We start from the raw sequence: 26,603 nt of genomic DNA, 5'->3' as shown, positions 1-26,603 counted from the left end.
TAAAAGATTTCAGTTTGTTTTTCAAATGAGTTGTACAGTTTATAGGTCACATTAAAGGTGGAAAAAGTTCTGAAATTATTTATCTTTGTCTCATTTGTTTACATCACAGAAACCTGACATTATAACAGGAATGTGTGTCTACGTTTTATAGCCACTGTCGTTTCTAAAAATTTTCTATAGGAGCTATTAGTTAAAGGGGCAACTACATTTATAAATAACCCAGTTTGGGTTACAAAATATTCCTCTTTCCTATCTCAGTTGGGAGGTATGCAGTCACCCATAGTAGACAATCAGATTTTATTCTATTAACATTCGATCAGGAACATATTTCTGCAGATTGGTACAGGCATAGGTAACAATGGTCTGCATTATGAGCACGCATGTATCTAAAAAATGTTATGCCCACAGCAGACAGTCATTTTTCCCCCCTGCTAAGTGCCCCCAGAGCAAACTGCTTGCTGTGGGGGCACTCATGCTTGCTCATTCCTGAGCTGCCTCTGTGTGTCTCTAAGACACACAGTGTGACTCGGCCATGCCCCGACTCTCTCCACAATGACTTTGTGTCCCTTATGTGATGGAAAAAAAAAAGTAAAAAAAAACATTGAAAGAAATAAGTATCTGATCCCCTGCTGATTTTGAATGTTTCCCATTCACAAAGAAATGATCAGTCTAAAAATCGAATGGTCGGTGTATTGTAACACTGAGAGACAGAATAGCAACAAAAAATTCAAAAGAAATGCATGTCTAACAAATGATGCACTGATTTACATGTTCATGAGGGAAATAAGCATTTGATCCCCTATCAATCAGCAGGATTTCTGGCTACCAGGTGTCTTTCATACAGGTAACAAGCTGAGATTAGAAGCAGTCTCTTAAAGGGAGTGCTGCTAATCTCATTTTGTTACCTGTATAAAAGACACCCTGTCCACAGGAGCAATCAAACAATCAGATTACAAACTCTCCACCATGGCAAAGACCAAAGAGCTGTCCAAGGATGTCAGGGACAAGATTGAAGACCTACACAAGGCTGGACTGGGCTTCCAAACTATGGCCAAGCAGCTTGCTGAGAAGGTGACAACAGTTGGTGCAATCATTCACAAATGGAAGAAACACATAACAACTGTCAGTCTCCCTAGGTCTTGTTCCATATGCAAGATCTCACCTCGTGGAGTTCAATTTTTAGACTGATCATTTCTTTGTGAGTGGGCAAACATTCAAAATCAGCAGGGGATCAAATACGTATTTCCTTCACTGTATACACACATACGAATGTAAACACATTGGGGTGCCTACGCGTGAAAACATCAGTAGCGATGCACATACATATCGCTGTGTACGCCGGAGTGAGAGCAATAATTCTTGCACAAGACCTCTTCTGTAATGCCAGCCATACATGGGTTGAAATTCGACCGATTTTTCATCCGAAAATCGGACCTAAGAATAATCGTCCGATTTTCGCTCTGTTAGTGGGTCAATGGCACCGGCCGATTTTCGGGGTTCCTCCCCTTTTTGGTGATTGGGCATGTTGGAAAATTTGTGAAAAACGACTGATTTTTGACTCAATGACGGTCAAATCGTACGATCGTTTTTTTTTTTGTTTACAAACCGTTTTATTTTCCAAAAGTAGACAAACAACAGTACTTTTTTAAGTGATACATACAGCAAAAACAAGGCACTTTTGAAAAGTACAATACAGAAAAGTAAATAAGAAAGAGAAGAAATGGAAAAGAGTAGATTGCAAGTACATGAAATACATAGACGATAAAGTAGGTTGAATGATACATCTGTCAACAGTATACAGTTGCAAGAAAAAGTATGTGAACCCCTTGGGATTTTTGGAGTTTTGCATGAATTGGGCATAAAATGTGCTCTGAACGTCATCTAAGTCACAACAATAGAAGAACACAGTCTGCTGAACATAATACTACACAAACATTAGATGTTGCCATGGTTTAATTGCACATAACATGTAAACATTCACAGTGCAGGGAGGAAAAAGTATGTGAACCTTTGGACATAATAACTGGTTGACCCTCCTTTGGCAGCAATAACCTCAACCAAACGTTTCCTGTAGTTGCAGATCAGACCTGCACAACAATCTGGAGTCATTTTGGACCACTCCTCTTCACAAAACTGTTTCAGTGTAGCAATATTCTTGGGATGTCTGGTGTGAATCGCTCTCTTAAGGTCATGTCACAGAATTTCAATCGGGTTGAGGTCAGGACTCTGACTGGGCCACTCCAGAAGGCGTATTCTGTGCTGTTGCAGCCATTGTTTTGTTGAATTACTTGTATGCTTTGGGTCATTGTCCTGTTGCATCACCCATCCTCTGTGGAGCTTCAGTTGGCGGACAGATGGTCGTACGTTTTCCTGCAAAATGTCTTGATAAACTCTGGAATTCATTTTCCCATCAATGACAACAATCCGTCCAGGCCCTGAGGCAGCAAAGCAGCCCCAAACCATGATGCTCCCTCCGCCATGTTTTACAGTGGGGATGAGGTTTTGATTTTGGTGTGCTGTGCCTTTTTTTCTCCACACATAGTGTTGTGTGTTCTTCCCAAACAACTCAATCTTGGTTTCATCTGTCCACAGTATATTTTGCCAGTAGTGCTGTGGAACATCCAGGTGCTCTTTTGCAAACTTCAAACGTGCTGCAATATTCTTTTTGGACAGCAATGGCTTCCTCCGTGGTGTCCTCCCATGTACTCCATTCTTGTTTAATGTTTTCCTTATTGTAGATGTGTCAACAAAAATGTTAGCATGTGCCAGAAATTTCTGTAGGTCTTTAGCTGACACTCTGGGATTCTTCTTTACCTCATGCAGCATTCTGCGCTGTGCTCTTGCAGTCATTTTTACAGGATGACCCCGCCTAGGGAGAGTAGCAACAGTGCTAAACTTTCTCCATTTGTAGACAGTCTGTCTTACCGTGGACACATGAACATCAAGGCTTTTGGAGATACTTTTGAAACCCTTTCCAGCCTCATGCAAGTCAACAATTCTTGTTTGTAGGTCTCCTGAGAGCTCTTTTCTGTGAGGCATGGTTCACATCAGACAGTGCTTCTTGAAACCAGTAAACCCAAAACAGGTGTGTGTTTTTTAAGGGCAGGACAGCTGTCAGCAACACATCCAATATCATCACACTGATTGGAGTCAAGGTTGGCTCACTCCTGGCTCCAATTAGCCCTGGGAGAAGTCATTAAGCTAGGGCCTCATATACTTTTTCCTCCCTGCACTGTGAATGTTTACATGTTATGTGAAATTAAACCATGGCAACATCTAATGTTTGTGTAGTATTATGTTCAGCAGACTGTGTTCTTCTATTGTTGTGACTTAGATGACGTTCAGAGCACATTTTTTGCCAAATTCATGAAAAACTCCATGTAATCCCAAGGGGTTCACATACTTTTTCTTGCAACTGTATGCCAGTCAACCTTCATTTAGAATGTTGTTAATCATGCAGTAAGTGTCTATAATCCTTCCATGATTCCCATTTGTTATCAAATAAGTGCATCTTATCCAGTAGGGTATAGTGAATAAGTTCCATAAGCATTACAGCATCAACTCTGTGTACAACGGAGGCTAAGGGTACAGTATTGGACTTCCAATGTAAGGCAATAGCCCATATATTGGCAATACAAATAGTATATATCAATCTCATAGTGGCATCAGAGACCCCCAGGATATGAGCCCCCAATAAACAGGTCTGTATAGACAATCGTACCAGGATACCCGCCAGCGAGGTTGCCACCTCAGATATCTTGCGCCAAATCAAAGATATGGTCGGGCAATCCCAAAATATATGAACTAAAGTACCTGTGAGGCCACAGCCCCAGAAACAAAAAGGGGACGTTTGTGGGAACAATACATGTAGTCTTGATGGGGTATAATACCATCTGGTTAGAACCTTAAGGGCAGTCTCATGAACAGAAAGAACACTTACATATGTTATCCACCATGGAATCCCAATCCTCATCTGAAAAAATTATACCACTATCCTCCTCCCATTTTTGTCTATATAAAGGGGATGTATGAGACAGACAGATCAAAGATTGGTGATAAAGATCAGAAATAAGACCCCTACCCCTAGGAGAGTCATGGCTGATACGTTCAAAAAATGAAATCGGAGAAGAGGGTATAAGGCCAAAATGTGAAGTAAAAAAATGTCTACTCTGTCGGTAATGATGGTACTCACGAAGAGGAACATCAAAAAACGCACAGCATATCAAAAGTAATATAAGATCCTCCTCTTTGAAAATCAGATAATCTAATAAAAGATTGATCATACCACCAACGAAACGTGTGAGGGGAAGAAAAAGCTGCAACAAAAGTAGGATCACCAAAAAAATGAAACACCTGGAGGAATAGAAGAGACCAGATTTAATTTAAATTTATATTTGGACCAAAGTGTCAGTGAATGGGTCACTATGGAGTTATGAAAGGTAAGTGATCGAGGGGAGATTTTGGACCACAAAATACCCGGTAAGTAAAATGGGCGTATAGACTGAGATTCAAATTTGATCCAGGGGATCTGAGAGTTAACAGTTGCTCATTGTGATAGTTGCGCAAAACGAGCTGAGAGGTAATACAGCCAAAAATTAGGAAGACCGAGACCCCCCGTCCGTTGTGAGCGGTACAAAACAAATGAAGTAAAACGTGGACGTTTATTACCCCAGATAAAGTTATTAATGGTCTGCTGAAAGTGATCCAAAAACGTTTTCGAGACCGGAACTGGAAGTGCTCTAAAAAGATAAAGCAGTTTAGGCAAAATATTCATTTTATCCGCCGTGACTCTAGCCAGAAAGGAAATATGGTAACCATGCCAAATCTTCAATAGAGTAGAGAGACGTGATACACATGGTGGATAATTAGCAGCAAACATATCCGAGTATCTAGGAGTGAGATTAATACCCAAATAGGAAATCCGTTCCGTAACCCAACAAAATGGAAAAGAACTACGGAGAGATGCACTTAGGGAGTCAGGGACATTAATAGGCATAATCACCGATTTGGTAAAATTAACAGTAAGACCTGACGCTATGGCAAAATCGTTCAATACGGCACATAAATTAGGAAATGAAGTTAACGGTTTGGTAAGGAAAAGCATAACATCATCAGCATACATACTTATTTTGAAATGTGAAACTAATAATGGATAGCCAAAAATATCTGAATGTGATCTGATTGCTATTGCCAAATGGTTCCAACACCAGCGCAAATAAAAGGGGTGATAGAGGACAGCCCTGACGGGTACCTCTACCCAATGTAAAAAAATCAGAATTACAGCCAGGAAGCCTTATTCTCATTTTAGGAGAGTCGTATAGGCCGTGTATACCAGCCAAAAACTCGTCACTGAAGCCCATTTTCTGCAGCAAGGAAAATAAATAAGGCCAAAGAACACTGTCAAAGGCCTTGTTTATGTCCAGACTCATCAACAGAACCTCTTTAGAATGTAAATTGGCATCTTGAATAACATTTAGTGTAAGGCGAATGTTATGAGTAATAAATCTGTCAGGAATAAAACCCGATTGGTTCGGAGAGACCAAAGAGGAGATAATAGGGGCCAGCCTGTCTGCCAAAATACGGCTAATATTTTCAGATCGTTATTCATTACTGAGATTGGTCTAAAGTTTTGTGGTAAATGGTGGTCTTTCTGTGGTTTGGGTATTAAAGACATATTAGCCAATAACATCTCCTCAGGGAACTTACCCCCCTGCAAAACATCATTAAATAATGTTGCCAACAGGGGCGGACTGACCATTTGGAAACTCGGGCACTGCCCGAGGGCCCCGGGTCAGTAGGGGGCCCCATGAGATGCCCCTGGTACCTTTTTCATAGGCTTTTTTGAGTTTGGGCAAGGACACAGGGGCCCCATGATCTCCTATTGCCCGGGGGCAGCATGAGTTGTCAGTCCGCCCCTGGGTGGGGGTTTTCCCTTCTCTCCTTGGACCGAAAAGGGTCTAGGGAGAAAGGAACCAGCCAGATCCTGTGCCAGTATTTACAAATACAGGCACAACTCTGCTTCTCCATTCGCTTCAGGAGATCAGCAGAGTCCTGGGCAAAGTGAATTGTCAGTCCGCCCCTGGTTATCAAATAGGGAGCCAACATAGAGGCAAAATGTTTATAATAACTAGCGGTGAATCTGTCAGGACCCGGTGCAGTAGAGCTTTTTAGTGTGCTAATCGCACAAGTTATTTCCTCCAAAGTACAGGGGGTGTTAAGAGAGGTTATCTGAGAGGGTGCAAGCGAGGAGGGGTATAGAATCCAGCCATGAGTTGGAATTTTTGAGTCGTTTTTTTGAAAAGAATATGTGCATGAGCCATGACCTGGAAGGAACAGAAGTTTTGCCTGTTATATGGGGTGAACTTTATGACTTGGTTGGCCGATTTTCCAAATCATCGATGGCACCATCGGATTACCGAGCGACCGTTTTCGATTTTCGGATGAAAAATCATTTGGAATTCGACCCATGTATGGCCTGCATAACATTAAATTGATGTCTTTTATGGGCTTTTGAAGTATCACCTATAGAAAATATAGGGTACTGAAGTTTGTCACCATTTCATAGGCACACACAAATTTAAGGTTTGGCATGTTCGGTATCTATTTACTCGGCACAACCTCATCTTTTATATTTTACTAAAAATTTGTGTAATTTATTGCGTTTGTTTGCCTCAAAATTCACTTTAGTTCTTTTTTTACTGAAATGTTACCTTTGCGGTAAAATCGTGTGACATAAAAAAATTGGAACTACCACTATTTCATTTTCTAGGGTGTCTGCTTTCAGAAAATGTATAATGTTTGGGGGGGGGGGGTTGTGTAATCTTCAGGCCTAAAATTATTTTTTAAACAGGTGTGCAAAAAATGCAAAAACGGCTCTGGCAGCGAAAGGGTTGAAACAACCCAGAGTTCTCCGTAAACCTGCATATTTTGCTGTAAGTGATGACAAAAAGCTGAACAAATTACTTTCAACTCATTCTCAACTTGACCTGCTCCATGTACCAAACACATTCCTGCATAGCTCCTACCTGGACCTGCCACCGTGGGAAAGCCCTGCGCCGTGTTTTCCCTTTTCTTTTTTCCATTTTACTAGAAACCTTTTTCGTGGAAATATTACATTATAATAAACATGCCCTATAGCATGCCCCGTGTTAAGTTCAGTCCTTATCTTATTCCCATCATCAGTTAACGTGAATAAAAAAAGGTAATAAAGTATTATCTGAAGGAATGCTGATAACATTCATAGTGGCAAGACCTATTTTTGAAGCTACTTCTCAATAAAATATTAGATTATGCCCCTCCCCCTCACCAACAGTATTTTAAATGGTTGTAAAGGCTCATGGTTTTTTACCTTCATGCATTGTATGGTAAACAAACCTCTGTGCAGCATCCTCCCCAATACTCACCTAAGCCCCCTCTCGATCCAGCAATGTGCACTGGAGTCTTGGCTATCCCGGGACTCCCTCTCCTCATTGGCTGAGACAGAAGCGAGAGCCATTGGCTCCCACTGCTGTTAATCACACCCAGTGAGCTAATGAAAAGAGAGGGTAGCAGGGCCGAGCCGCAGCTCCGTGTGTGAATGGATACACGGAGCAGCGGGTTCCCCCACAGTCAGCTGCTTGCTGAGGGGTTTGTGCTGGGGTGGTCTGTACTGGGGTGATCTGTACTGAGGGGTTTGTGCTGGAGTGCTCTGTACTGAGGGGTTTGTGCTGGGGTGGTCTGTACTGGGGTGGTCTGTACTGAGGGGTTTGTGCTGGGGTGGTCTGTACTGAGGGGTTTGTGCTGGAGTGCTCTGTACTGAGGGGTTTGTGCTGGGGTGGTCTGTACTGGGGTGGTCTGTACTGAGGGGTTTGTGCTGGGGTGGTCTGTACTGAGGGGTTTGTGCTGGGGTGGTCTGTACTGGGGTGGTCTGTACTGAGGGGTTTGTGCTGGGGTGGTCTGTACTGAGGGGTTTGTCCTGGGGTGGTCTGTACTGAGGGGTTTGTCCTGGGGTGGTCTGTACTGAGGGGTTTGTGCTGGGGTGGCCTGTACTGAGGGTTTGTCCTGGAGTTGTTTGTAGTGAGGGGTTTGTGCTGAGGTGGTCTGTACTGAGGGGTTTGTGCTGGGGTGGTCTGTACTGAGGGGTTTGTGCTGGGGTGGTCTGTACTGAGGGGTTTGGGCTGGTCTGTACTGAAGGGTTTGTCCTCGGGTGGTCTGTACAGAGGGGTTTGTCCTGGGGTGATCTGTACTGAGGGGTTTGCACTGGGGTGGTCTGTACTAAGGGGGCAGACTGGAAGGGGGGATTATGAGATGTTAGAGAAGATATGTACTCCCTGGCTCTACATGGGTCTTTTTTTTTATCAGCCATCTTCCCCCATCCACATAAGCGCGATGGATAGAGGAAGACCCCCCACTGTGCTACTATATTCTTACAGTGGGGACTCCTCTACTGTCAGAATACACAGATCAGTGCTGCAGCTGATTGCCTGCAGGCACTGATTGAATTAAAGTTTTCCAACTGTCCCATTCAACTTCCCTTGAGCAGGAACGGCTATATATGGATATTTTCCACCTCATCCCTTATTTAAAGTTTGCTAATATCCTTCTAATGTATACAGTTGGTCTGGAGGATTTGTGTGGTTATGTTATTCACACTCCTGTGAGAGTTCAAGGAACTTTGAATGGATTGAACACTGAAGGGAGTGTGTGTGTGAATACTATAGAGTTCAGGTCACAGATGACATACATGGCATGAAATTCCAACTGGCAACAATGAAGGTTTGTAGCAGAGAATACAAGGTGCTGAGTCACAATAGGTTTTTTTTTTTTACCTGCTACACACAATGGACTTCAAAAATGTAAATGATTCAGAATAATTGTAGGGTTCATGTACATATTTGTATGACAAATTCAGTGAGCCTGATACAGGAACCACTCCAGCTCTCCTATCTGTATAATCCTTACCCTAGGTTCACACCTATGCGTTTTCCGCAGCATTTTGAAGAAGCGGACTGCAGTCCATTTAACATGATCTCCTATGCGACATGTTCACATCTGCGTGTTTTCACCCGGTGTGTTTTTTTGGAAAGGGTCATGGATTTTTTTAAATGCAAAAAGTTGCATTTTTGGTTCTATAGACTTCAATGGAAACACTGCAGAATAGCATGTAGTGCATTTTTGCTGCATTGTTGATGCATTTTTTATGCGTTTTGATCTGCCTAGCAACAAGAAAAGAAAGGTTTTTTTATTTTTAAAAACGCAAAATGTATCAAAAACGCGGCAACAACACGTGTGCAAAAATGCAAAATGGACTGCAAAAAGCACTGCAGAAACGGATCAAATGCAAACTTCATAGGTGTGAGCCTAGCCTTATAGACGAGCATTTTTCACATTTAGGACCCATTCACACTAGGATCTGCATGTGAAGAGCACAGGAAAGCGCTGTGTTTGCGATTCACATGCAGTTCTATGCAGTGCGATTTCAGTCCTGTTCATTTTGAATGGGCTGAAATCGCACCGCACCAAAAGTAGTGCATGAGCTACTTTTGGAAACTCACCGCAATCAGAACGTACGGTACTTTTGTACCATGCAACCAGGTGCGGGCAAGCACAATGCATTTGTAACCTGCGTTCGTAGGGGTCGGTTGAAGTTAGGGCTCTTTCATACAGACTCATGACCATTTACACCCACCACTCCATAGAGGTTCCGATCGGATCCACCTGAAAAACGGGCAGGCGGACCCGATCGGAACTTCCATTCTCCTCTATGGAGTGGTGGGTATAAACAGACATGTGTCCGTTGACACCCGCCGACATCCCATCCAATCGCCAAAAAGGGACGGGTGGGGATCCAAGTCCCTTTCCGTCCATCGGATCGGTTCAAATGAAAACGGACAGGCGGACCCGACTGGAACCTCCATTCTCCTCTATGGAGCGGTTGGTATAAACAGACATGTGTCCGTATTACACCCGCCGACATCCGATCCGCCAAAAAGGGACAGATGGGGATCCAAGTCCGCTTTCATCCGTCAGATCGGGTCGAATGAAAATGGACAGGCGGACCCGATTGGAACCTCCATTCTCCTCTATGATTTTGTGTTTCAAGTTTTATCACATCTGGAATGTTTACTAGACTCTTGTTCGGACAGATTTCAGTGAGTTATTCCTAAAAATTACAGCCTACAATAAAAAAACTACATATTTCCATGCAAAAAAATGGTACCGCTTTCAGCACAAAAAATCGGAAAGAATCATACCGCCGAGGAGGTTAAGTACATGAGAAATATAAATAGAGGTAGGCAGAGTAATGCAGGCCATAGACGTGGGGAAAATCGGACGTTTTTAAAAAAAAAAAAAATCGTAAATCGGTCGTTCAGACGGCCGACGTTGCCACTAATTAAACAAAAAAGTTGGGTTTTAGTCCCATCTACAGCCGTCAATTAATATAATAGCGGTGTCCCTGCATAGAGACCCGTTATTATATTTGACAGAAGAAATAGATTATCCAGAAGAAGAAGAGAACAACATTGTATCTATTTGAACTTGAATAGAAACATCTGTATCTGAAATGCATACAAATAGATACAATGTTGCAACTTTTTTTCTTCTCCGTCTTCTTCTGCAAAATCTATTTCATCTTCTCCTCTTTTCTTCTATTCTTCTTCTTGATATTCTATCTATTTCTTCTTCTCCTGCAAAATCTATTTCTTCTATTACTTATTTTTCTTCATAGGCAATTTATTGTCAAATCGGCCAGAAGAACAGCCGATTTGACCATAAATTACCTCGAAAAGCAGCCGCTCTAACAAATCGTCCCAGGATTTTCCAGCTTGACCGATTTTCAAAATCTCTTAAAATTAAGAAACATTTTTCCCCACTAACGGTACGAATATCGGCCAATTTTTTTATTGGCAAGAAAATCAGAAATCTATGGCCTGCATTATACATCCACCAACAGAGTAAGTCAATCAACCTAAATATGGAATGCCCTTAGTCATGTAGTAAATGTCTATGAGTTTTCCAAATTTCCCATTTTCTATCAAATGAGTGCATCTTTTCAGACTGGATGCCACTCCACTTCCTTAAAATGAACCTCTCCAAAACCGAGTTTCTTGTCTTCCCCCCAGCCCGGACACCACCCCCCATTGACTTCTCCATCACATCCAACAATGCCACCATCAAACCCGCCCCACAGGCCAGAGTACTTGGTGTCATTCTGAACTCCAACCTATCCTTGCAGCCCCAAGTCCAATCTTTAACAAACTCGTGCAGACTCCACCTCCGCAACATCGCCAAAATCCGCACGTTCCTAACCCCAGAAACCACTAAACAGCTCATCCACTCCCTCATCATATCACGACTCGACTACTGCAACTCCCTCCTCACTGGCCTGCCTCGCCACTGGCTATCCCCGCTTCAGTCGATCCTGAATACGGCTGCCAGACTTATCCACCTTTCCAACCGCTCCGTTTCCGCCACCCCCCTCTGCCAATCCCTCCACTGGCTTCCGATTGCACAACAGATCAAATTCAAAATCCTAACACTGACGTACAAAGCTGTCCACCATACTGTCCCGAACTACATCACTGACCTAATATCCAAGTACCGCCCAGCACGCACACTCCGCTCCTCACAAGACCTCCTTCTCTCTAGTTCCGAGGTCTCCTCCTCCCATGCCTGCCTCCAGGACTTCTCCAGGGTGTCACCCATCCTCTGGAACTCCCTGCCCCAACCCATCAGATTATCACCTACTCTCCTTTAGGCGCACCCTGAAAACCCATCTCTGCAAGGAAGCCTACCCCACCCCCTGCTAACCTGCCGACCTCCTCCACTCTTCCTACCACTCCATCCCCCACAGCTATCTCCTCCTCTACCACTACCCCCTCCCTCCTAGATTGTAAGCTCCAAGGAGCAGGGCCCTCGATCCCCTCATGTTTTGCATTGTATTGGTATTGCTCTGTCATATGTTCTGTCCCCCTTTGTAATGTACAGAGCTGAGCGAACTATTGGCGCTTTATAAATACTGTATAATAATAATAATCTTGTCCAGAAAGGTATAATGAATTTGATCCCTGAGCATCACAGCATCAGCTCTATGTAGAACAGAGGCAAATGGTACTGTGATAGATTTCCAGTGTAGGGCGATCGCCCACAGGGTGGATATACAAATAGTATGGATTAGCTTCATAAACTCAGTCTGAACCCCCGGGATACGAGCTCCCAATAGGCAGGATTGGATAGTCAGATGTACTGGGGTACCCACCAGTGCAGAAGCTACTTCAGAGATCCTGCGCCACACCAAGGAGAGGATTTGGTGCATACACTCTGGGCAAGCCCAGAGTGTATGCACCAAAGTACCGGTAAGGCCACAGCCCCAGAAGCATAGGTGGGACACCTGTGGATACAGGACGTGTAGTCTAGATGGGGTATAAGACCATCTGATTAACACCTTGAGGGCTGTCTCACGGACAGAGAGGGATCTAGAGCTCTTACGTATGTTATCCACCATGGCATCCCAATCCTCATCCGAAAAGGTGATACCACTATCAGCTTCCCATTTTTGTCTATATAGAGGGGGTGTGGGAAAGGAACTGACCAGGAATTGGTGATACAAATCAGAGATAAGACCCTTGCCCCTAGTAGAGTCACGGCTAATGCCTTCGAAGAACGAAATCGGAGATGAAGGTTTAAGGCCAAAATGTGAATTAAACAAATGTCTAATCTGACGATAACGATAATATTCACAAAGCGGAATATGAAAAAGTATGCACAGCATCTCAAAGGTAATATAAGATCCTCCTCTTTGGAAGTCAGATAACCTGATAAAGGATCTATCGTACCACCAACAAAACGCCTATGGAGAGGAAAATGCTGTAATAAAATTCGGTTCACCAAAAAATGATGCTCCTGGGGAGACAGAGAAGACCAGATTTAGTTCAAGTTTATATCAGAACCAAATCATCAATGATTGGGCAACAATGGAATTATGAATACTTAACGAGCGTGGGGGGATTTTGGACCACAATATGCCTGGTAAGTAAAATGGATGTATAGATTGAGACTTCCAGTTGTTTTAAACCTGCAGTGCATGTTCTCTATGCACACTGCAAATCCCATACTGCATAGTCCACCTAGGGAGCGAACAAGAATGGATGGCTACATCTCTACATATAGCGGACCATGGAGAACAGGCGTAGTCACCCTCTAACCAGAAGTCGGATCACAGCAGCAAAGAAAAGGAATCTGGATATTTGGGGGAGGCTGATGGCAACAGAAGGTACTTTTCTGTGATTAAATATTTAAATAATAGTTCCCTTTTATAAGACAAAATGTCAAAGTGAACCAGCACTGACACCCTCTCCCTTCCCCAGTCACCATTGTGCTTACCTCTGGGGATTCTGAGCTGTTATCAACCTCACAGCCGGTCCCCGCTGTCTCCCCTCTTCTCCATCTGTGCTTCCAGGATGGACCTGATCAATTCTGATGGGGGTGGGGGGGTGGGATTAGGACGCTTTTACTTTTTTTTTTTATTTTATTGTTGTACACTGTTTTAATGTTTTTTCATTTAACTTTATTGATATTACAAGATTAATCCCTTAATGTGGGCAGGTGACATTTACATTAGAAATTAAACCACTTCAATACCGGGCACTTTCACCCCCTTCCTGCCTAGGCAAATTTTCAGCTTTCAGCGCTGTCGCATTTTGAATGAAAATTGCACAGTCATGCAACATTGTACCTACATTTTTATAATTTTTTTGAGACTGCGCTTTCTTTTGGTGGTATTTAATCACCACTGGGGTTTTTTTTTGCTAAACAAAAAAAGACCAATTAAAAAAAGGAAGTTTTTCTTTCTGTTATAAAATTTAGCAAATTAGTAATTTTTCTCCTTCACTGATGTGCGCTGATGAGGCTGAAGTGATGGACACTGATAGGCTGCACTGATTGGCACTGATGAGGTGGCACTGAAGAGGAGGCACTGATGGGCACTGATAAGCAGCACTGATGGGCACTGATAGGTGGCATTGATGAGGAGACACTGATAGGAGGCACTGATGGGCACTGATAGGTGGCATTGATGAGGAGACACTGATAGGAGGCACTGATGGGCACTGATAGGCAATACTGATGGGTACTGATAGGTGGCACTGATGAGGAGGCACTGATAGGAGACACTGATGGGCACTGATAGGCAGCAGAGCTGGGCACTGATTGGCAGTACCGATGGGCACTGATAGGTGGCACTGATGAGGAGACACTGATAGGCAGCACAGATGGGCACTGATAGGCAGTACTGATGGGCACTGATGAGGACACACTGAAGGGCACTGATTGGCACTGTTGGAGCTCCACTGATGATCAGTGCCTGAATTATCAGTGTAAATGTCCTCTGTCATGCTTGCTGGTTATCGACTCTCCTCTCCTCACACTGTGACAGCATGTGAGGAAAGTACTGCCTATAATCGTCAAGTGTGTTTACATGTGATCAGCTGTGATTGGACAGGGGCGGACTGACCATTTGGAAACCCGGGCACTGCCCGAGGGCCCGGGGTCAGTAGGGGGCCCCATGAGATGCCTCTGGTACCTTTTTCATAGGCTTTTTTGCATTTGGGCAAGGACACAGGGGCCCCATGAGTTGTCAGTCCGCCCCTGACACAGGGTGTGCTGGATGCCCACCAGAGCGGGTGCACGGGGGGGCGTGGTGCTGGGAAGACATCTATGGATGCTCTTCCAGAACTGGATGACCGCGCTGTAGCTGCCTTTCAGGCCCTCCTAACCCTCTGGTATTGAACTGTACTGCTGCTGTATTGTCTCTCGTTGTATTGTAAGGCGCTGAGCAAACTGTTGGCGCTATATAAATCCTGTATTATAATAATAATAATAATAATACCAGGAGATCTAGTGAAGTGCCTAATGATGTAATAGCCCGGGACAGGAAGTGCCAGTAAACTACATTTCAACCACTTGCCCTCCAGAGGAGTTCCCCCCCTTCCTGACCAGGCCATTCTTTGCGCTACAGCACTGCAGTACTTTACCTGACAATTGCGTGGTCATGCAACGCTGCACCCAAATGAAATTTAGGTCCTTTTTCCACACGAATTGAGCTTTCTTTTGGTGGTATTTAATCACCTGTGCGTTTTTTATTTTTTGTGTTATAAAAAAAAAGACCAACTATTTTTTTAAAAAAACATTATTTTTCACTCTTTTTTATTAAACATGTCCAGTAAAAAAAATTAGAAAAATCAAATTTTTATAAAGAATTTAGGCCAAAATGTATTCTGCGACATGTCTTTGCTAAAAAAAAAATCCCAATACGTGTAAATCAACAGGTTTACGTGAAAATTATAGCATTTACAAATGGAGGTATAGCTAAAGGATTTTTATTTTTTTTTTATACTAGTAATGGCGGCGATCAGCGACTTACAGCAGGACTGCGGAGGGCATTCTGATACTAGGGGGAACTGACTTGGTGTCACTGACATCCCCAGTGACACCAATGCAGTGATCAGTGCTAATAAAAAGCACTGACACTGTACTAATGGCACTAGGCAAAAAGGGGTTAATGTGAGGGGCGATCAAACGGAGATCTCTAGATGTCGGCGGGGAATCACCGGCTGGGACCCGATGATCAACAGGTGAAGCCACGAATGGTGGTGCAGGTAGGGTGTGCGCTCAAGCGTGCCTACTACCCCGAAATGCAAAATCACCTATATATACATGATTTTGCACATCCCTGCCACCCTGTAGCAGTATTTCTGCTATAGGATGGCGGGAAAGTGGTTAAAAAGGTATTTATGTACAATGGCGTCACTAGGGTTGGTGTCACCTGGTGCAGTAAAGCATGGTGTCACCCCCTCCCCCCTATCCCAGATGGAATGTACCATGTTAGTGTGTGTGTGGGGGGGTGTTGATGGATGGAATGTACCATATCGGTATGTGGGGGGGCTTGATAAAGCATACCATGTCAGTATATAGGGGGGGGTGATGAATGGAATGTACCATGTTAGTATGATGGGGGGGAGTTGCATGATAAAACATACTATGTCAGTATGTAGGGGGGTGATGAATGGAATGTACCATGTTACCATGTTAGTATGTCGGGGAGGGGGGTAGTTGATGAAATATACCATAGCAGTATTTTTTTTTTGGGGGGGTAGATGAAATATACCATATCAGTATGTTGGGGGGGGGGGGTTGATGAAACACACTATGTCAGTATGTAGGGGGGTGATGAATGGATTGTACCATGTTAGTATGTGGGGGATGATGGATAGAATGTACCATGTCAGTATGTGGGGGGGGGGTGATTCTTGAAATATACCATGTCAGTATGTAGGGGGGTGATGAATGGATTGTACCATGTTAGTATGTGGGGGGTGATGGATAGAATGTACCATGTCAGTATGTGGGGGGGGGGATGATTGATGAAATATACCATGCCAGTATGTAGGGGGCCATGAATGGATTGTACCATGTCACCATGAAGGGGGGTGATGGATGGAATGTACCATGTCAGTATGTAGGGGTGCAGTAGAGGAGGTTTGTAATGCCACATGTGTCGGTGACAGAGGGGGATGGGGAAGGGGATGGATGTCTCCCTCTGGTGGTTAAAAAGGAAGTACACAGCACACACCCTGATTCTCTCTCCTGTCCCCGCTTCATGGGCACCGCCATCTTTCCGGCTCCCCCTATAGGTAGGAATGGGAGTTGCACTCTGGAAACATGGTGGCTCATGATGCCACTGTTTATAAAGAAGAAAATTGACAATATCTGTTTTGCACTGCACTGTCAATGGGCAATAATATAAGAGGAAGTTGAAAGAAATGGGTGAATCCGCTTTGATTGGTAGCACAATTTAAAGTAAAAAGCGTCATGAACTGTACTCAACTGTATTGTTGCAAATGCACCTTACGCCTAACTATTATGTACAGTCCTTGGCACAGGCAGGAGAAATGATTACTCTCACAAACACGTAGTAATAATATAAAAGAATTAGGGATGAGTCACAGTGTATGCATACATTGGATTAGAGGAAAACACCTCATGCTGTGCAAAGGGACTTCCCTGAACTCTCACAGAGTCTTATGTGACATATGCAGGCTTCTTTCACTTTAACAGGTCGCAAGTGAAAGCAACGTCAACGTGTCTCCAGAAGATGGCGTAAGGCAGCAAACGCCGATTGTATGTAAAAGACACAGAAAGCAGGAAGGAGTTTAAAGGAAATAAGCTAATGAGCCAACTGAGTGTTTTTGCTCTACAGAGATGTCTGACACTCAGCAGTTTTATTCACTCAATATTCATTTATTACAAGAGTCCACCCTGCAAAAAGTCTGCGATCTGCTAGACCAGACCAGTGACCGAGGATGGAGGAAGCTTGCCGGGACAATTTCCAAAACCAGTCGCTTCAAGTTAAGGTAAGAGTGCGGCTTGTGTCTTGGAAGGTTCTCGCTTATCCAGGTCATGGTATAGCTAGTGGTGGTTGGACATGAACTGGAGAAGTGGCTTGGAGGACCATGAAACGTCTTCAACGTTATGGAAGGCGTCTAGTTGAATAGGACTGACTTCTACTAGATATAGTGCTTATCTTACCACTAAGGGACATCCAGCTGGAGACGAGGCAGGGCTTGACAATGTAAAATAGAAAAAATTCAGAACATACAGAACAACACATGTTGGTGTGTGTATACAACAAATGCATGTCACGGCTTGGAGGCTTACGAAGGGGCTGGGAGGACCTATGAAACGTCTTCAGCGTTATGGAAGACGTCTAGTTGAATAGGACTGACTTCTACTAGATATAGTGCTTATCTTACCACTAAGGGGCATCCAGCTGGAGATGAAGCAGTGCTTGACAATGTAAAAAAAAAAAATTTCAGAACATACAGAACAACACATGTTGGTTTGCATATACAACAAATGCATGTCATGGCTTGGAGGCTTAAGAAGGGGCTTGAAGGATCTATGAAACGTCTTCCACGTTATGGAAAACGTCTAATTAAATAGGACTGACTTCTTCTAAATATAGTTCTTATCTTACCACTAAGGGGCATCCAGCTGGAGACGAGGCAGCAGCGTGTAAGCGTGCTTGACAATGTGAAAAAAATTCAGAACATACAGAACAACACACGTTGGTGTGCGTATACAACAAATGCATTTCATGGCTTGGAGGCTTAAGAAGGGGCTTGGAGGATCAACGAAACGTCTTCAACTTTAGGGAACGTGTCCAGTTGAATAGGACTGACCTCTACTAGATATAGTGCTTATCTTACCACTAAGGGGCATCCAGCTAGAGAGGAGGCAGCAGCGTGTAAGCGTGCTTGACAATGTAAAAAAAAATTCAGAACATACAGAACACATGTTGGCATGTGTATACAACAAATGAATGTCACGGCTTGGAGGCTTAAGAAGGGGCTTGGGGGATCTACAAAACAGCTTCAATATTATAGACCTACTCCAGTTGAAAAGGACTGACTCCTACTAGATATACTGCTTATCTTAGGAGTATGAGGCATCCAGCGGCAGACGCAGAGCAGGAGAGGCAGCACTGTGCCAGCATACTTGACAATGTTAAAGAGAGAATCTCAGAACATGTGTTGGTGTGTGTATACAAGAGGTATCACACATATCACCGGCAGACCACAACATTCCTTAACCACTTGTCTACCAGGGCAATTTTAAAAATATTTCACATGTATTTTGAAATTTAGCATTTTTGCTAGAAATTACTTCACAACCCCCAAAAACATATATTTTCTCAAAGCAGATACCCTGGGGAATAAAATGGTGGCAGTTGCAATTATTTGTGCCATTCGATATTTATCAAACATATATTTTCAGGAAAAAAAGAACACTAATATGAACAGAACTGTTTAGTGCAAACAAACACAATATCATGCCCAATTTTTAGTAAAATATAAAAGAAGGGGCTGCATTGAGTAAATAGATACAAAACATATCAAACATATATTTTGAGAAATTTATAAAACATATATTTTCAGGAAAAATACACTAAAATACATTACAATGCACTAAAATATTTAGTACAAACAAACACAATATTATACCTAATTTGTTTGGTAATTTATAAAAGATGAGGTTGCATCGAGTAAATAGATACCAAGCATATCAAAAATATATATTTTCAGATATTTATCAAACATATATTTTGAGAAATTTATAAAAAATATATTTTCAGGAAAAATACACTAAAATACATTACAATGCACTAAAATATTTAGTACAAACAAACACAATATTATACCTAATTTGTTTGGTAATTTATAAAAGATGAGGTTGCATCGAGTAAATAGATACCAAGCATATCAAAAATATATTTTCAGATATTTATCAAACATATATTTTCAGGAAAAAAAACTACACTAAAATGCACTCACATTTTTAGTGCAAACACAATATTATACCCAATTTTTTGGTCAAATATAAAAGGAGTTGCATTGAGTAAGTAGATACCAAACATAATTTTTCAGATATTTAGCAAACATTTATTTTAAGAAAAAAATACACTAAAATGCACTAACATTTTTAGCACAAACAAACACAATATCATACCCAATTTGTTTGGTAAAATATAAAGGAGTTGCGTTGATTAAATAGAAACCACACATATCAAACATTTTTCTTTTAGATATTTATCACACATATACTTTCAGGAAAAATATAATAAAATACATTAAAATGCACTAAAATATTTAGTGCAAATAAATGTAATATTATACTACATTTTTATGGTACAATATAAAAGACAATGTTGCATTGAGCAAATAGATACCAAACATGGCAAGCCTTAAAATTGCGTGAGCAAGTGAAATTGCAAAAAAATACAGTACCCAACATTATCCATAGCCGATGGTTTAAATGCCTTTACAGGTTATCAGTTTATAGTTAACTGTGAATTACAGCCCTGGAATTATTGCTCTCACTGTTTGTGATGATACTGCACATGTGTGATGCATTTTAAGTTTAGATACTTACCCTCCATTGCATGTTTGAAATGGAGGGGTAGGGGGTGACAGGGGTGCTCTAAACATGTTTATTATTTTGATTTCATTAAAATTTTTTTTTTTACACTTTTTTTTTTTTACAATTATTATTAACTTTATTGCTATTACCAGGGGCTAACAAGCCCCTATATGATAGTATAAGCAGGTGGCTGGTCTTCTTTATGGAAACTACAGGGGTCTATTAGATCCTAAATGTCTCCCATGCCCTCCACTGCAGCTAATCAAGCACATATTGTGCTTGATTAGCTGCATTCTTGGGTACAGTAGCCAGAGAATGACCGCTGTGAACCCGGGAGTGACATAATACATGCTTCTAGGTTCATTAGTTGCATGGGGGATCTGAAGACAGAGGGGGGCATACCTCCAGAGCCCCAAAAAGTGATTTAGCCGCCCGGATCTCGTTTATCCGAAAGTCTTTTATCAGCTGTAAAAATCAGTAGCAGTTTTGAGCTTTAACCCCTTGTATATTGGATGTTTATAAACATACCTTGGGACCCTTTAAAGGGTCATGGGCCCTTTAAAAGTATGCAAAATCCAGGGGCACTCCAGGTGAATTGTACCTTGTCGTCTTTTTTCAGCAAAAATTGTGAATGTTAATGACTCTCTCCTGATTTTTTTTATTATATAATGGTAAAAAAAATTAGTTTAAATTGTAGCTGTATATTTTTATGCCATTGCAATGACCCCCCAGCAAAAAAAACCCCAACAAACAAAATAAATTTGCCTACCTGTAACGATCATAAGGATACCACATCTGTGTGCATTTATATTATTAGTGTTATTGTTCTTATTATATATACTTGCATCATTTGTTGTTTGTACCTGTAGTAGGGTCCAGAAACAACAGTACCCATTTTTAATTTAATTTTTATCCTACCTTGAACACACTGATACTCGCACTGGCACAAAATTTAAAACCACAGACTATAAAACTGGCCATACACTAGTGGAAGTTTGTTTGAAATTTTTCTTTTTATTTGGAATGTTCATTACATTTTTTAACCGCATGCCGCCCAGCCACTGTACATATACGGTGGCAGGGCGGCACACACAGGCAAAACTACGTTTTAAAACGTGTGTTTTGTAAACAAATAGGGGGCGTGCGCGAGGTGCGCTGCCGCCCTATTTGTCCTGTGGATCACCGCCGCAGATGTCAGTTGCCGGGTCACAGCCGCTCATTAGCGGCTATGTCCCGGCGATCGGCGGTAAACGGTGACAGAGAGCACAGCTGCAGTAGCTGTGCTGTCTGTCACCTCTCTGTCAGCTCGAGGACGAGCTGATCGAGAAAGAATAGTTTCACTTTCTCGATCAGCCTTGTCCCGCCCAGTACACCCCCCCGCCCCCTAGTAAAACACTCCCCTCACTCCTATAACCCTTCGCTGCTAAATAAAGTTAACCCCTTCCTCCCCATTGCCATTAGTACAGTGTCAGTTTTTTTTTGTTTGCACTGATCACTGTATTAGTGTTTTTGGGGATGTCAGTGACCCCAAGTCAGTACCCCCCAATGTCAGAATGTCCACCACAGTCCCGCCATAAGTCGCTGGTCGCTGCCATAATTCGCTGATCGCCGCCATTATTAGTATAAAAAAGACCTCTAAAAATCCCAGTATCTTTCCCGCCATTTGTAAACGCTATAACTTTCACGTAAACCAATTAATTTACACGTATTTGGTTTTTTTTTAGCAAAGACATGTCGCAGAATGCATTTTGGCAGAAATTTATGACTAAATTTGATTTTTTCATTTTTTTTTTACTGGACATGTTTTATAGCAAAAAGTCCAAAATATTGTTTTTTTTTCCTCAAAATTGTCAGATTTTTTTTTTTATAGCGCAAAAAATGAAAACCGAACAGGCAATCAAATACCACCGAAAGAAAGCTCAATTTGTGGGGAAAAAAAGGATGTAAATTTCATTTATGTACCGTATTGCATGACCGCGCAATTGTCCGTTAAACAGGCGCAGCGCTGTATAGCAGAAAAGTGGCGTAAATTGCAGTATCTATACCATAGTTTGTAGACGCTATAACTTCCACACAAAGCAATCAATATACACTTATTGGGATTTTTTTTACCAAAAACATGTAGCAGAATACATTTTGGCCTAAATTTATAACCAACTTTGAGTTTACTATATATTTTTTATAGCTGAAAATACAAAATATTGTTTTTCTTCAAAATTTTTGGCGTTTTTTTGTTTATAGCGTGAAAAATAAAAAGCGCACAGGTGATCAAATTACACCGAAAGAAAGCTCTATTTGTGTGAAAAAAAGGCCGTAAATTTTGTTTGGGTGCAGCATTGCATGACCGCGCAATTATCAGTTGAATTAGTGCAGCACCAAGTAGCAAAAAGAGGCCTGGTCATTAAGGGGGGTAAATCCTCAGGAGCTCAAGTTGTTAATCATTAATGCAATCTTGGATTTTTCCTTGAATTAACTGATTTCTAACAGTGGATTGGCTCCCGCAGTGATCATGTGATCGTGAGCCTGATCTCCCCATCATTACTCTAAGACCAGATGCTGTTGGTGACAGAGGAGCACCACTAATAATCCCGGACCATACCCTAGGGAGCCAGCCAAATAATCTGAAGAATATATTTAAAAAATATATATTTTAAAAATATTTTTCATATATTTTGTCATATATAAAAAATGCATTTCAGCATACAGTATATATATATATATATATATATAAATATATGTTGAAATATTTTGAATACGGTCAAAATTGTAGTATTTCAAATATATGTCAATATATTTGGGAAGAATATTTCTTAAATGTATTTAAAATATATTTTTCTTCCATGTGGGCTGCTCTATGCACACTATAGATCCCAGAGTCCATAGTCCATCTCAGATGAGAGCAAGAGAGGGTGGAGAACGAACACAGCCACCCTCTAACATGAAGTCATATCACAGCAGCAAAAAGAAAAAAAAATAGGGTTTTTGAGATTTGGAGGCTGGGAGTAATAGAAGGGACTTTTTTGAGATAAGAATCATGCTAATAATTCTAATTGTCTTCTTTGCGTGCAGCACTGCTGTTCTTTCCTTGATCTTCCTTCAATTAGAACGCACACCCGTGCACGGCATTGCCTTCCTCCACTGTCAGTCATTCATCTGATGGGTGGTGTGTAGATGTTTTAGGATCTCAGTACATGATGATGCTTGGCATGTTGGCACTCTATGCATCAGCATGTCCTGTTGTGGTCCACCATGGTCATGCATGACAATCCTTCACTGCCTGCAGGACATAAAGCTGTAATGTTGTCACTCTTATGGGGGGAAGTCTAGGGGTTTGATTTAATTTCTTTTTGGCAGGCACTGTGAGCGTAAAGAGAAAAATAATATTTTGTGAAGTTTTAGTTACACCTTCAGATGACTGTTCAGTGTTTCATGACCACACTGTGTCTCCTTTGTTAGGCAGGCAGAGTGAAGGGGAGCTGTTTGGTCTCCAAAATGTTGAACGTTGCTTCTACTATTGACGTTACAGTAAAGTCAGATTAAGGAACACCCTTAGGCTCCATCAACAAAATGTATGTTTGACAGAGCGTATGTGCACCTCTGCGCGTTTTTAGCTCGTTCCCACGTGTCCTTCAGCACATTCATATCAATCGACTGCCCTGTGGGCAAGAACCGTGCAAAATAAGTCCCTAAACCTTTAGCAAATTCGAACCACATCGAACCTGCGGTACTGCTTTGGTTGTGCCTGTGTTAGCTGATGTATGGGTTTGCTATTAAGAATTAATGGCACCATCGAGTGTCTGCTAAAGGGCAGAGTGCTTCTGTGCATATCAGAAAACAGTGAGATTTTCCATGCATGGGCTTTATTGATTTATTTATTGTTTGCAGCTGGACACAAGAACTAATGCTTTGTAATCTGATGGTGCCACCATTGATTTCGAAATTCAACCAACCAAGCCTTCAATTTCACCTCATGTTGCTACAGAAAAGACTATTCGTGGCCAAGAACCCTTAGCAACTTCTGGAGGATCCCTAGCTTTTCAAGGAACCATGGTTGACGATGGCTGGTCTAGAGGAAAAGGCTGTAATACTTACCCTTTTCCTTTCTCCAGTAGGCTTTCAACACTCTGGGTTCTGGGGGCATTGTTACCCTTATATACTATGTAAAATGTAAGACTATTGGTATAATTGAAGTAGTCTGCATTCAACCAAATAACTCGGTCCCACAGATGAGAAGTGCTGGTGCTCAGACTATTGCCCTTGTCAGCCATCCAATAGAAGGTCCATCAAAAAAAGTTGGCACCATGGCAAAATCTTCCATATATATCACAATTTATTGACACCTCAGGAAAATAACAGACCCGCTAACATGTTTTAGTCACCTTGGCTTTAGTCATAGCTATCAGGTATCCATACATACACACATCATATATCCTCAACCCATTTTTTGGAGACCAATTTAAAGATCCACCACACTTCTCTTTCCAACACTCTATGATATAAGTCACCACCTCTTACAGACAGAGTGATCCTTTCAATCCCACAGAAGGAGAAACTAGGTATATTGCCTGCATGAACGTCAGTAAAATCTGTAGAAACACTAGAGATGTGCTTGTCGTGCATTGTAGGTGATGTCATTAGAATGCGATCACCAGCTGGACCACCAAAGAGAAGAGGCTTCGGGGAACTAGCGGCACAATGCGGTGGAAGCCTATTGGAGCGAGAAATAAGGCAAACATTACAGCTTGTTCCACTACCCTTGGATTTAAAGGATAAGTCCACCTTTGGAAACATGTTACATGTTTCACCTATTTTTAGGGTGGAACATGTGATATGTTCCCTGTACTGCAGCCGCTGCCTGATCCCCCCTCCCCTCTCTGTGACAGCAGTATGGGGAGACGTTCCCCTGTCACTTTTTAAAAACAGAGAGGCGCAGAGTTACAGTATGTGAATGAATGAACTACAAATCTCCGTGGTAGTTCATTAATTCTTCCTGTCAGTATACCTGCTTGCCTGTATATACTGACAGGCAGGGCTTTCCCTTCACCCCTTGTTTCCGCCCCCCTCCCCAACTCTGAGCACCATTCCTTGGCTCCATCCCCTTCCCACCTCCCACCACCATCCCTTGGTTCCATTCCCTACTCACCTCCCAGTATGGCTCCTTTTAGAGAATACAGTGCCAAGTATCATTTTGTATGGAATTTGTTAAGGATAACGAGAAAAGCAGCAAAATAGATCCCCTGCAGCCAGCAACAATAGCCCCCCCCCCAGCAACAATAGATTCCCCGAGCAACAATGGACCCTCATGACAAAATACCACCTAGACAACACTAGCCCCTAGCAGCAAAAACAGATCTCCCATCGACAAGCAAAAACAGATCCCTTCCTCAACAGTAGATCCCTTCTGACAACAATTAACCTCCCAGCAATAATAGACTCCTCTCCAGCAACAATAGACCACCATGCAAAATTAGATCTCCTCAAGTGACAATAGATCCCGCAGCAGCCAACATCAATAGACCCTCCAGCACACCCCAGCACCCCTTGCCATTAAATGCATTCAGTGCTGGAGGTGCAGGAACTGTGTTCCCGCTGAAAAAAAACCCTGCTGACAGGTGAAACCTGCATGGCACCACCAGCGATTTGCTGATTACAATGTCTACAGGCTCTCAAAACGTAACCTCGTCACGGGCCTAGACGCCGAGCGGCCGCACATTTGCGTTCTATTAAAAAAAGACATATGTGCTGAGAGCGTGTGCCCTGTGCACTCCCAGCACACATGTCCAGTACTCACGGGAAGGTCCTGATCTCCTCTTTCGATCAGGACCTTTCCCGATCATGTGACCACCATGACGGCATGTCACGGCGGTCACATGACCCTAAACCCCGCATCCCAGCTTCTGAAACCCTTAAACATTTTTCACCTGCAAAGAAATGCGCATTTAATATTTTTTGTCAAAAGGTGAACATTTGGCCCTTGTAGTGTGAAGGGCCCACTACAAGACTGTAAAAAAAAAATTGTGGAGTTCAGCTTAGAATCCCATGCATAGTTGAGCCCTGAATTGGGGCAGTTGGTTAATACCATTTATACTGTGCCATGTTTGTGTCTAGGAAGCAATGGGGAAGATTTACTAAAACTGGAGCACTCAGAATCTGGTGCAGCTGTACATGGGAGCCAATCAGCTTCTAACTAAGCTTGGTCAAATAAGCGTAGGCAATAAAACCTGGAAGCTGATTGGCTACTGTGCACAGCTGCACCAGATTTTGCACTCTCCAGTTTTGGTAAATCTCCCCCAATGCTTTTTATAGTGAATTTTGTTTTGTTTTTACTCCATCCTTCTGTTTCTGTTACTTCTCCTGTAGCCCTCATGCACACGGGACGTTTTTACAGCTGTTTTTGGTTTTTGGCATTTTTTTTGACAGCCAGTAAACTCCTCAGCATGTTATCCTATGTGTCCATACACACGTAGACTTTAATCAGCGTTTTTTGGCTGTAAAAAAACCCAGGATTTCTAGAGGAGTGTTTTAGCTGTAAAAACACTCTAATGCTGAAAAACGCGGCAAACCATTTTTGGGCTTTTTTTCTTTTTTTTTTTCTTGTGTGTAAAAAAAACACTAAAAAATGCAAACGCTAATGCAAAAAAAGCTAA

At 42.2% G+C, this 26,603-nt stretch overlaps 1 protein-coding gene across 2 annotated transcripts in view; it reads left to right on the top strand.

The window, feature by feature from the left end:
- MALT1 (MALT1 paracaspase) overlaps positions 1-26,603 on the top strand; it is a 253,242-nt gene that overhangs the window by 52,429 nt on the left and 174,210 nt on the right. Inside the window, exon 1 of one of the 2 annotated variants that reach the window (XM_089683426.1) lies at positions 17,173-17,390. The exons of the other annotated variant lie outside the window; for it this stretch is intronic. Coding sequence (XP_089539552.1) covers positions 17,239-17,390 — 152 coding nt within the window. The 5' untranslated portion in view covers positions 17,173-17,238. Of the gene's footprint in view, positions 1-17,172; positions 17,391-26,603 lie in introns of those variants that run through there. 2 annotated transcript variants of the gene reach the window in all.

The sequence above is a fragment of the Staurois parvus genome, unplaced genomic scaffold (assembly GCF_062004578.1).
Source record: "Staurois parvus isolate SC_StPar_1 unplaced genomic scaffold, SC_StPar_1.0 ptg000310l, whole genome shotgun sequence".
Taxonomy (NCBI): domain Eukaryota; kingdom Metazoa; phylum Chordata; class Amphibia; order Anura; family Ranidae; genus Staurois; species Staurois parvus.
This window is presented reverse-complemented; position numbering and strand designations above follow the sequence as displayed.